General features: G+C 51.3%; 1 protein-coding gene across 1 annotated transcript; it reads left to right on the top strand.

The window, feature by feature from the left end:
* Positions 1-6890: 6890 nt before the first annotated feature.
* On the top strand, positions 6891-13204 carry LOC133356328 (coiled-coil domain-containing protein 127-like). The gene is made up of 3 exons (XM_061573797.1): positions 6891-7240; positions 9351-9507; positions 11440-13204. Exons 2-3 carry the CDS (start codon positions 9396-9398, stop codon positions 12132-12134), a joined length of 807 nt encoding a protein of 268 aa, XP_061429781.1. The 5' UTR covers positions 6891-7240; positions 9351-9395; the 3' UTR covers positions 12135-13204.
* The last annotated feature ends 103 nt before the right edge of the window (positions 13205-13307 follow it).

Below are 13307 nucleotides of genomic sequence, written 5' to 3'. Positions count from 1 at the left end.
CACAGTTGCACAGTCAGTATGCACTGCTGTAGTGATACCAGGTGCCACCACAGTATGCACTGATGTAGTGGTAGCAGGTACCACCACAGTCAGTATGCACTGCTGTAGTGATAGCAGATAGCATTACAGTCAAAATGCACTGCTTTAGTGATAGCAGATACCACTACAGTCAGTATATACTACTGTAGTGATAGTAGATACTACTAAAGTCAGGATATACTAATGTAGTGATAGTAGGTACTTCTATCGAGTCTGCAGATACTATTATAGAGTCAGGATATAGTACTACAGTCAGTAAATACCACTATGGTCAGTAAATACTGCTACAGTCAGTAGATACGACTATACAGTCAGTAGATACTACTACGGTCAGTAGCTACTACTAAAGAGTCAGTAGATACTACTATAGTCAGTGGATACCACTATAGTCAGTAGTTACTACTATAGAGTCGGTAGATACTACTATAGTCAGTAGATAATACTACAGTCAGTAATATTATCTCCTACGTATATACTGCTGCGGACTCGGTTGATACGACTATAGAGTCAGTAGATACTGCTATAGTCAGGAGATACTGCTATAGAGTCTGCAGATACTACTATAGAGTCAGCAGATACTACTATGAAGTTAGTAGTTACTACTATAGTCAGTAGATACTAATATAGAGTCAATAGATACTACTATAGATTTAGTAGGTACTACTATAGTCATTAGATATTAGATACTACTACAGAGTCAGTAGTTACTACTATAGAGTCGGTATATATTACTATAGAGTCGGTAGATACTACAACTCAGTCGGTAGATACTACTATAGAGTGAGTAGATAATACTACAGTCAGTATATACTGCTGCAGAGTCCGTAGATACAACTATAGAGTCAGCAGATACTGCTATAGTCAGTAGATACTGTTATAGAGTTAGTAGTTACTACTCTAGTCAGTGGATACTACTATAGAGTCAACAGATATTACTATAAAGTTAGTAGTTACTACTATAGAGTCGGTAGATACTACTGTAGGGTCAGTAGCTACTACTACGGTCAGCAGTTACTACTACAGTCAGTAGATACTACTATACAGTCAGTAGCTACTACTGGGCTCCCCTCGCCTACGCTGCAGAAACTTCTTGCATGTGTCAGAAGGCAGCTCATACACTGCCTCCATTTCAGCATAAGCACCCTGAAGAGTAGTCTTCTTTGCAGCGGATATAGCCCTGAAAACAGTGAGAGCATCGTTGTCCAAAACCGTCGGCAAAGCTTTCAGCGCCTCCTCCTCGGACCAATTCACCGACCGGAAATGCCGCTTCAAAGCGCCAGGTGAAGGTGCTCCGATCACCCCCTGCCGCGATGAATTCTCTGACAGGAGGTAATCGGCGGGTTCGTTCGGTTCCTCTTTCCCCGTTTCCAGCAGCGGGCGTCGCTTCCGGCGAATCACGCCCGTCTTGTGAAATGGCAGCCTCCGGCCGCGCCTCTCCCGCGCATCGCGTAATGGTGGCCTCTGGCTGCATGTTCTCCGCGCCATGTTTAATGGTGGCCGTCGCTCCTGCAGACGTTCCCGCCAGAACGCCTATCCCCGGCGCCTGGTTGCTCCGCTTCGGCGAGGTCTGTGTAGTTTGCCCCACCATAGTAGTCGCCATCATGAGCGCCACCAACTGCGAGACCGTCGCCCGCAGGAGCTCAAGTTGCGCCGACACCATGCACCAGCCCTCTTTGGGCTGCTCCTACGGAGAGGCTGCTCCCGGTCCCACCGTCTCTGGCACAGCCAACTCCCCCACCGTGGTTTCAATAACCGGGACCGCGGTTCACGGGGCTGTTAGGAGGTCCTGCGTCCCTTTTTCATCGTCGTCAGAAGACGCCACAGGTGGGTTCTGCTTATTTTGGTACTTAGACATACTTCTTCACTGTTTAGTAAGAACATTTATTTTCAACCACTTCTGACTCCAAATGTAATGAGCGACTTCCAAGACACGTCGTGTAGAGGGCTTCTTATTTATTTCTCACACTGGGAACAACACTGGCTGATATATATACCTCTCGTCACACTGGGCATAACACTGGATAATATATATACGTCCTTACTTAGCTACGCACAGCCGACCTCTCTACACAGTCCCATCGTCGACATTCAACCACACAGCTGGCTGACTGGTGTGGTGATGACGACGATGGAGGCCGTGCAGAGGATCTGCCATGCGGGCCGGACGACAGAGAGATGACGGTGAGCAGCGACGCAGTCAGGAACCGGCATCCCGCAACAACCCTGAACCTTCGGTTCCATCCCCCTTATATACCTCTCGGCGCGGCCAGGCCCCGCCTCTGGCCACGCCGCCTTCCAGAACCTTCAAGCAGGCTCCCGGAGTTTCCCAACTAACCCCACCTTTTACCTTTAATCCAGATATGCCCCCCCTTCCGATTAGTTACCCTTCTGGGCCGACAGGTGGCACCCTGTCATTACACTACTAAAGAGTCAGTAGATACTACTATAGAGTAAATAGATACTACTATAGAGTCAGTAGATACTGCTATAATCAGCAGATACTGCTATAGAGTCTGCAGATACTACTATAGAGTCAGCACATACTAATATATAGTTAATACTATAGTCAGTGGATACCAGGGACGTGCAGTCAGGGGAGGCAGGGGAGGCACAGCCTCACCTGTCATACTCCAATGAAAATAGCTGTTACGAAAAGTAAAAAAAAAGAATAATCAAATCAAATAAATATTAAGATTTTTCCACTTATCTGTGTTATGTCATTTCTGTACGATACCAATCATTTTTATAGTCAAAATCGCCAAATTTGCGGAGCTCCGCTGCAAATACAGGAACAGACGAGAGGTGAGGCAGCGACGAAGTCAACCTCCCCTCTGATTGCGCAGCCCCTCAGTAACTGGATGGAGCGCGGGCAATAAGCGCGTGCCTGTTACTATCTCAGTATGTCACCAATGTAATGTTTGTAGACCCCTTCATTTCATGTCCTCGCCTTCCATACTCCAGGTAACTTATTACACGTATGTGTATACAGATATTTAGGCCCGCTGGTCTCGTCATAAAACTGCAATGAAAAAGCACCAGGAAAGACGTGTCTAGCATGCCCCCTCTGAGACCACACCCCCTCAGTGAGGCCACACCCCTCTCAGTGTGTGAATCTGGCTCTGACACTAGCCAGTGCCTCACCAGCCATTGACTACACCGCACATCACTGATGGTAACTACTATAGAGTCAATAGATACTATATAGTCAGTAGATACTACTACAGTATATACTGCTGTGGAGTCGGTAGATACGACTATAGAGTCAGTAGATACTACTACAGAGTCAGCAGATACTACTGTTGTGCAGTAGAACCACTTGGAGACGGGGAATGCTATAAGGGCTGTTCCCATTTATTAAACTTGCATTCAACTCTCTAACACCAGAGGTAGGTGCTCTCTATCTGGATCCTTTACCCCGGTTTCTCCCCAGTAGCTGGTCCTGCCTTCAGCTATCCTTTAGGGCTCTCTCGGGAACCCTCTCTCAGCCGATCCTTACTCCATACTTGGGACCCTGCTATCGGCTATTCCTTTAGCTCTCCCACTCGTCTACCCGGAGCGGGGGTTCATCCAACACCGCCCGGTGATGAGGAGGGAAAGACACCTTGCAGCCGATCCTTTCCCTGGCTCCCCACAACGACCATGCCTTCGTCCAGGGGTCCCCCTTAACTATCCCTTTGGCAACACCTCCCCCTGGCTCGGACCCGCCCTTGCTCCCGAAGGTACCTTTAACACCACCCGTGACATGATGTGATCCTTAACTGTCAACTCGCTCGCACCTCCCTCTGTTCACCCCCTCATGGTTGCTCATACTACTCCTCTACACTACTACAAAGTTAATAGTTTCTACTATAGCCAGTTGATACTACTTTACAGTCAATATATACGACTATAGATTCAGTAGATACTACTATCATGTAGAAGGGAAGTAATAAAATAATAAAAATAAAACATAATAAAACAATTCTCACGACGTTTCGGCCACAACGCAAGCAGCCGTCCTCAGGTGAAAACCAGGTCTGTCGAGGCGACAGCGTCTGAATGAAACAGCACACGTGCTTGGAGCATATATATAAGCTGGGTTGGAAGGGGGGAAAAGGGCGCCTTGACAAAAGAATATGCATATCAAGAGGAATTTACATATTTATGGAAAATGCAGGTATGTGATTAGTACTACTTATGCCCATGCATTATGCAGGATTAGCAGCATCAAAGGGAGGGGATATGGGTAATGCAGGTATGTGAATAGTACTACTTATGCCCGTGCATTATGCAGGATTAGCAGCATCAAAGGGAGGGGATGGGGTAGCATTAATAAAGGGAAGGAGTGTTAATAGTATGTAGCTGCAGTAACTAAAACCAGCACGTAAACAACTAAAGTATAAATTACATAGTATCATCAGTATACTAAATATACTATACAATAAGCTGAGTTACTAACAGTAAGTAATACATTACAATTCTACGTCATAAAAATATATAATATTCTTCCATCTAAACTTTATTCTCTTACATCACACGAGTCTACACCGTACTATATACTGCCATAGACAAACCCAACATTAAATTATATACTGTATTGCTAACAGGACCCTGCGGGGTGGGCTGGTAGGAATAATACTTAGTACCGGTACAGGGATATCGACCGGGTATAGAGGAGTTAAAGAAAAAATTACTGTATTCTAGTGTAACGTTAATTAAAAGTGTTTGTTTTGACAAGAAACGCTGTGAGATTTAAAGACTCGTAGTCTTTCATTTCCAAACGATCACATCTGAGATTAATTGACCTTAGATGGGGAAACTCGAATGCATTTACTAGTATAAAGCCTGCCGCACTAGGCCTCGCGAAGCCTTCTCTGCAGTAGACTTAGCGAAGCCTTCTGCACTAGGCCTCGCGAAGCCTCTGCAGTAGGCCTCGCGAAGCCGCGCTTTGCGTGCACAAATAAGGCGATTAAATGTATCTCGTCTCTGTGTTAATAAGCCTCCCGCACTAGGCCTCGCGAAGCCTGCCGCACTAGGCCTCGCGAAGCCTACTGCACTAGGCCTCGCGAAGCCTTCTCTGCAGTAGACTTAGCGAAGCCTTCTGCACTAGGCCTCGCGAAGCCTCTGCAGTAGGCCTCGTGAAGCCGCGCTTTTCGTGCACAAATAAGGCGATTAAATGTATCTCGTCTCTGTGTTAATAAGCCTGCCGCACTAGGCCTCGCGAAGCCTGCCGCACTAGGCCTCGCGAAGCCTGCTGCACTAGGCCTCGCGAAGCCTTCTCTGCAGTAGACTTAGCGAAGCCTTCTGCACTAGGCCTCGCGAAGCCTCTGCAGTAGGCCTCGCGAAGCCGCGCTTTTCGTGCACAAATAAGGCGATTAAATGTATCTCGTTTGTGTTAATAAGCCTCCCACACTAGGCCTCGCGAAGCCTGCCGCACTAGGCCTCGCGAAACCTACTGGACTAGGCCTCGCGAAGCCTTCTCTGCAGTAGACTTAGCGAAGCCTTCTGCACTAGGCCTCGCGAAGCCTCTGCAGTAGGCCTCGCGAAGCCGCGCTTTTCATGCACAAATAAGGCGATTAAATGTATCTCGTTTCTGTGTTAATAAGCCTGCCGCACTAGGCCTCGCGAAGCCTGCCGTACTAGGCCTCGCGCCGTGCTTTTCGTGCACAAATAAGGCGATTAAATGTATCTCGTCTCTGTGTTAATAAATGTATCTTGTCTCTGTGTTAAAAAACGTGCTGCGTTTCAGTAAAATATTTTTTTTTTAAAACGTGATGCGTTTCAGTAAAGTAATTTTGAAGCGAAGTTTAAAGTTTCGCCGTGAGGCGGCGGAAGCGACGGCCATCTTGTTTAGTTCACAGATCGCAAGGGGAGCGGGCGGCCATCTTGTCGGACAGACGGGCGGACGGACGGACGGACACATTAATCTATTGGTGGTCTGGTCCACTTCGTTCCTACCAGTATAAATCACCTTATACATTGTAATATTACACTATGTATTATTCTACCCACCCTAATGTATATCACACTGCTGTATATTGACTATACAATTACGATACTATATATTACTTTGTACATTGTATTAAGCATATAAATGTTATACTATTTGTTATTATACACTGTACCATTGACCGTCGTGTGAAAGATACTAAGAGGAAGCAACGAAATATGTCAATGGGTGAGTAGTGTGGGGAAACTTGTAGCGGAGCAAAGGATCCATTCCCTGCGGAGAATACAATGCCAGTGAGTGGAACGCGGTTTGAAAGTCACCGTAAACGTGAACACAATCAGTTAAGATCCGAAATGGTTTATTACGCCCTTCCAATGATTGCTAAGCCAGAATCCATCTTCTCGGTTGAAATTGTCTTTGTGTTTGTATATGTGGATCGCCTCATGAACGAATCTCTCATGGTAGCCATGAGGCGATCCACATAAACTACATCTATATAATCAATATACTCAATATACTCTCCAATAAGCTGAGCTACTAACAATACGTCATTATACATTACACTTGTAAGTGGCCAGGTCAAGTTTAATACCCGAGTGGGCTTTGTCTGCTAGGATGGGGCTGGTTTAGTGTTGTATTCGTGTGTGTCCGGGTTGTTTACCTCACTCCTATCGTGTTTGTTGTTGTAACGTTCTCACCCCGTGTCCCTATACTGGACACCCGTGACAAAAGAGCTTTATAGCTCATCGGATTCCTCCTCCAGTTAGAAATAAATCGATTTTAATATTTTTTTTAATTGTCTCACGCGCGAACAATCTCCGATGACGTCACCGCAACGCCGCCTCGCCGATGACGTCAGTCAAATGACGTCACCGCCGCCTCATCAGTTGAGCGACGATGACGTCATCGCCGCTCCATTAGTTGAGCGGCGATGACGTCACCGCCGTGTTGGAGTCCGGCGTGAGCGCGGCTCAAGGGCGCTGGGCTGAGCGCGGGCACCACCACCACTACAACAACAACCCACACCACAACAACCCACACCACCACAGCAACAACCACACACCACCACAACAATAACAACCACCCACACCACAACCACCCACACCACAACAACAACAACCACCCACACCACCACCGCTGAAGAGCGCGGCTGCCGCCACCACCACAACAACAACCACCCACACCACAACCACCGCCGCTGCTGCTGCTGCTGGGCTCGGCGCGGGGCCTCTCCCCCCTCTCCTCCGCCTGCTCGACGCGGACAGCGACGAGGTCCGTGCCCCCCCCAACTCCCCCTCGAGCCCCCCCCCCAACTCCCCCTGGAGCCCCCCCCAACTCCCCCTCGAGCCCCCCCCAACTCCCCCTCGAGCCCCCCCCAACTCCCCCTCGAGCCCCCCCCAACTCCCCCTCGAGCCCCCCCCCCAACTCCCCCTCGAGCCCCCCCCCTCCCCCTCGAGCCCCCCCCAACTCCCCCTCGAGCCCCCCCCCCAACTCCCCCTCGAGCCCCCCCCCCCAACTCCCCCTCGAGCCCCCCCCCCAACTCCCCCTCGAGCCCCCCCCCTCCCCCTCGAGCCCCCCCCCAACTCCCCCTCGAGCCCCCCCCCAACTCCCCCTCGAGCCCCCCCCCAACTCCCCCTCGAGCCCCCCCCAACTCCCCCTCGAGCCCCCCCCAACTCCCCCTCGAGCCCCCCCCCCAACTCCCCCTCGAGCCCCCCCCCCCCCGTGGGTGATCGGGGAGCCCCACTGGGTGACTGGTCCCCGGGCCTCCCCTAGGTCCACTCGGACCTCACGAGTAACTTGGCGCGGTGTGTGGTAAACGTCGCCACTCGGGGAGAGACAAAGGCGGTGGGGCCTGGTGCTCTCCACCCCACCCCCTCGTGCGCCGTGCCGGCCTTCATAGGGTGCTACTCGCTAACAGCACTTGCCCCAACAGTCTGTTGTGGCTGTACGGGGGTGGATCTTTGTCTCGTGAGGGCACGTGACCGGGCACCTAGCCTGGCACCAGCGCTCTGGGGACGTCACCGCCGCGCCTGCTGCTGGGAGTGGGGAGCGGTGGCGCAGTGGTTAACCAAAGCGGCGACCCCCACCTGGGTTCGATTCCAGCTCACGGCCCACGTTATTGTGAACAGATCCTGGGCCTCCACTTGGTAGACTCAATGAGTGTCTGGTGCGACGTGTAAACGTGAGCACTGGGGATACAAAGGCGGTCCCGGGTGTGGTGACGACCACAGCAGGCCCTGGGGGCGGCCCCTGTGCTGTGATCGCGACCAGCACTTGCCCCAGCAACCTTTGCAGGCTACACGGCGGAACTGTGCATTGCATTTGTGTGACTGGCCACTGTGAGGCTGTTGGTGAGACTTGGGTGGGTAACGCTGCGTTGGGCCATGGCACCGGGGTCTGATACTCTGTACTCTTAGGTTTTTTCGGTAAAGTCACGTAGGTAAAAAATAATAATAAAATAAAAATAAATCAAAATAACTAAATTAAATCACGACGTTTCGGAGGCAACACAAGTCTCCGTCTTCAGGTGAGACCGTCACAGCCAAATTTACTGTATCAAGTGAAGATAAATCCAAGAGACAAGATCTTATATACTGGTTAAGGGGAGGGGTGAGGAGCTTATCTAAATGTGGCAATCAATGACTGGGATGGTGGGGGGCTAGAAGGGGAAGGTCCAGATTAAGCACCTCCGCAAGAATTACGGCCGATGTTGGCTTCCAAAACCAAAAAATAGCAGCACTGTTAAACGCTGGGGATGTCAACAACTCGGTAAAATAGACTAGTACCTGGGTCTGACTTTGCGACCTCATGTCAGCGAGAACCTTCCACACCTGCAACAACAACCGCCATTCGCCACTAAGTGGCGGTGACGTCACCACGACGCTCGTGCCAGGCTAAGTGCACCCTGAGGCCACGTGAAGTGTCGAACGCCCGCTGGCAGGAGGTCACGGGGCAGACCCAGGTGCCACAGAGGTCGACTGACTGAGATGACTGGCTGATGCACCTCGCCTGGCACAAGCGCTGTGGTGACGTCACCGCCACCTAGTGGTGAGCGGTGGTTGATGTTGATGTGAGCTGGGGAGCGGTGGCACAACCTCCGCCGAGTTCGATCCTGCTGACGGCCACCAACACCAGTGACGATTATCTAAACCGGTTCTGGGCCTCCCCTAGGTCGACTCAGCCTTACATGAGCACTGTACTTTGCGCAGTGTATGAACGTAGCCACAAGGGAGACAAAGACTGGCAGGCGTCGTGCTGACCCACCCACCCCCTTTAGCTGGCTTTAATAGGTGCTCGCTAACAGGTCTTGCCCCAACAGTCGGTTAAAGGGAACTGAGCACTCGACCACCCATTTTCCTGACCGTGACCTCTCTCTTTTCAGACACTTCATCCACGCGCCACCTCCTCGTCCGTCACCGTCGCCCCAATGAACGACCTCAACGACCCACAGCGCATGAACATCCGCGGCGATGACGGCGGCGGCGGCAGCCGCTGGAGCTACGCGCTGGTCGTGCCCATGCTGTGCCTGGCCATCTTCCGTCAGTGACTGACGCACAACAGCGCCCAGGCACCACACACACCACCCCCCTTCCCCCCTCTCTCTGTGTGGCCAGCACTCTCATTGTTTTACAATACAGCTCGTGAGGCAATTATCGGGGTTAGCGTTTCTATCTTTAGATTTTTTTTTTTCAAACAGCAGAGGTCGTCTTGTTTATGGCCTGTTTGCGATCCCAGGCCGAATGGAAAGTCAGTAGTGGATTGTCTTTGGTTCTTTTGGTAAAGTCAGGTAGATAGAAGACGTAAAAATAAAACACGTTTCTATTGCAACACAAGCGGTCATCAATGATGACGACCGCTTGTGTTGCGATCGAAACGTCGTGAGTTTTTGGTGTTTTATTTAGTTGTTTTCTATCTATGTGACTTTACCGAAAGAACCAAAGAATATGAATTCATGCAGTCACGAAAGTTTTAAATCAAAATTCAGGAGTGCATTGTCTTCAGAATCAGAATACTGTACACTGGAGGAATCCGATGAGCTATAAAAGCTTTTTTTCTCACAGATGTAGTGTAGGGGGCACGGAGTCAGAACGTTACAATAAACGATGCAAAATACGATAGGAGTGCAAAGTATAGGAAAGGTAAACATATCACTTAAGAAAATATATTTAAATCAAACCAAACAATTGTTTTTTCTTTCCAGGTAAAGCCCACTGAGCTATTAGCTTCTTTCTCAGAAGCGACCTGGCCACAGATGATAGCTCACCAAAGCGGCTTCTCACGTGGAAAGTTATAGCAGCAAATAATAATAGAAATAATCGGTTGATGTCCAGTTCCGTGAGCTGTTGAGTGGCTTCGTCAATGTTGTGAGTTACAATCTAACCTAATATTGCTGCCGAAAGCCGACTATTACACGTTAACATCAACGTCGGGAGGCTGCTGGCTGGGTGGCTTGGTGGGAGTGCATAGATAGAGGCCACCACCCAGTGTTGCCCAGGGGCTTGTCCACAGTGCTTACTGTAGCCTGTCCAAGCCCGGTGGGTGATGGCAGATACGTCACCGTTCGCTGTCGCCCCGAAGGTCTTCGAGGTCCCTTCAGCCCTTTCCTGCTGTAGGTGGCGAGGCCATAACTCGCATGATTGTCACATCCTGAAATCCCCTCGCCGTCTTAAAGCGTGGCTCTGCCGAGGGGCGACAATGTCCCATGTAGGTGGTCATGTCCCGCTGAGGAAGTCGCATTGTCGTAGCACGGTGGTCCTTCAACGTTGAGTTGACAAACGGGCAGGGCCTGCCACGATTGGCTTCTAGTTATGTTTCTGGCCGTTTTGTCTCCGTAAATTTGCTACTTTTTGACACGTAGCTGAATATCGACGACGCTGAAACCCGGTGGCCAAGGTGATTGCGTATTGGTATCACGTTAGTTAACTTCACGGGCGAGTGCAATCATTGTCATTGGCAGCATGCCCATTCGTTATCTACCACCTCCGTAAGTATTTTGCGTTGGCGGTCTCTCACCTCAGAGGGGAGCAGCCAAGCTACACAGGTCTGTGCTCATCAGCAGCAGTCCATCGAGACTATTGGCCTCTTCAAGAGGAAGCAACGAAATCTATAATCAATATGTCTTCACATCTCCGTCTTGCCACGTGAATTTTTTTTTCACAAACCATCGGCCGCACGGCCTTCCGAAAGTGCACAATTTAAGCGGCATTGTTTTGAGACGAGCACAGTCTGGACCGGGTCAGAGCGGTAAGCCTGCACCGCTGAGAAATCTGGGCACGAATCCAGGTTTCAGTTGCCTTATCTTGTAAAATAAAAATAGTTTAGTTTAAACTGGTCTCTCACCGATGACTGCACGAAATATCAATGTCATTCTATTCAGTCGCGCACAGCGGGATGTTGCGGTGGGCCCACACGCCCGTGTTGCTGTGTAACGCCGTCCGTGCGTTGTGTGCGCTTACGCCTGCGCCGTCCAGGCTCGATCTGGACGCGCGAGACGGAGCAGGAGAAGAGTCGCCTTCGCGAGGAATTTGAGCGGCGCACCCGCGACACGCGCTCCGAGCTCGACCTGCGCTACCGCTCGCTCGTCACGGAGAGCGGCAGCTCGCTAGCGCGCCTCGAGCTCAAGCACGAGAAGCTGAAGCAGCGCTTGAGCGGCTACCGCGAAGCCTTCGCCGCGCAGAGCCAGCTCCTGGCGTCCGAGCGCCGCCAGCTGAATTCGCAGCGCGAGGAGCTGCAGGGCGAGCGGCGGGCGCTGGAGTCGGTGCGCCGTGTCGGCCCCCTTCACGACGCCGTGCTGGCGCAGGAGGAGCTCGCGCTGGCGGGGGCGCGCGCGTCTCTGCGCGCGCTAGAGAGCGCCCTGGAGGAGCGCCAGGCCGTCTACTGCAGCCTGCTGGTGCCGCGGAAGCGCCGGCACGTCCTGGAGCGCGACATGCTGCGGCGCGCGCGCTCCGAGGTGGCGCTGGGCCGCATGGCGGTGCACGACGGCCTCCTTGACATATTCGCCAACGACGGGCACTGCGCGCACGTCACCAATGAGGACAACAGGCGCAACGGCAAGCTCATGTGGGTGTACGTACGGCACTGGCACACGCTGCTGGAGCTGCACAAGTACCAGCAGGTGCAGCAGCGTCTGCACACGGAGGATCCGCTGGAGCCTCCGTCAGCGTGAGGAGGAAGAGTGTGATGGTGGTGGTGAAGATGGTGTTGTGGGTGTTGTCGCTAGAGAGCGCTGCAATGCGTTTCGGTTTGTGCCGCGTGTTGCTACGGCACGATGGCCCCGACGTTTCGCTCGCTCGGGAACTACCGTAGGAGCTCCCGACGCGTGGCAGCGAAACGTTGGACGTCACGCCGTACAACGGGTGCGGTACAACCCCTGAAAAGCGTCGGCGAGACGTTCAGCGAGGCGTTTAGCATTGGAACGGGCGATGATCGAAATACGATTGGACTGCAGTGTTGCTTCTAATCCACAAGATGGTGTTGGCAGATCAAAGTTGTGTTGATCTCCTTTGCTTTTGGGGGTGGCGGTGCATGCTGTCTGGGTTGCAATGTAACCAACACTCTTTTTAGATTTTGTGAATCTCATAAACCTCACAGACTCATTGTGGGGGGTGGCTACTAAGGGATGCAGGTCACCGTGTTCTCAGGGGGTATAAGATACTCCAGAAAATCAAACTCGCCCCATACTCGTGCCCGGTTTGGATACAGTCATATAAATCCAGGTCTCGCAAAGACAAAGATCCACCCTGTAGCCTTACCAGACTGTTGGGGCAAGTGCTGTTAGCGAGCACCTATGAAGGCCGGAACGGCACACAAGGGGGTGGGTGGCCAGCACCATGCCCCGGTCGCTTTTGTCTCCAAAGTGACGATGTTTAAACACCGCACCAGGTACTCATTTAAAGCTGAGTCGACCTACAAGAGGCCCGGGACCGGTTCAAATAAGAGTGGATGCTGTTGCCTGGGAATTGAAGTCTGGTCGCCTGGTTTGTAGCGCAGCGCGCTAACCACTACACTAACCACATCACTACCGCTCTCCACTAACACTGACACACGCGGCTGTCAGAACATAAAATGCACCACCTACTGTTGGTTTAAAATACAGAGGTGGGTGGGGGGAGATGTGTATTGTAAAGCTCACGTGTTTTTCCGCAAACAAGCGCTCGATGGCAATTGACTTGCAGTACATTTTTACAATGTAAAGTCAAAAACTGAAATAAAAGGTATAACGTTGGTGATCCATGACGTCAGTGGCGATGCATTCAAGATTGACGATCTGCTGATGCTGCTGTGCACGACGCGTCGGTGGTCGTTCATCCGTGCTACCCCTTTTCCACTGCCACAACCA

The sequence above is a fragment of the Lethenteron reissneri genome, chromosome 53 (assembly GCF_015708825.2).
Source record: "Lethenteron reissneri isolate LAM-NWPU_2019-01 chromosome 53, ASM1570882v1, whole genome shotgun sequence".
NCBI lineage: Eukaryota > Metazoa > Chordata > Hyperoartia > Petromyzontiformes > Petromyzontidae > Lethenteron > Lethenteron reissneri.
Note: the sequence above shows the minus strand (reverse complement) of the source record. Positions and strands in the feature narration are given on the sequence as shown.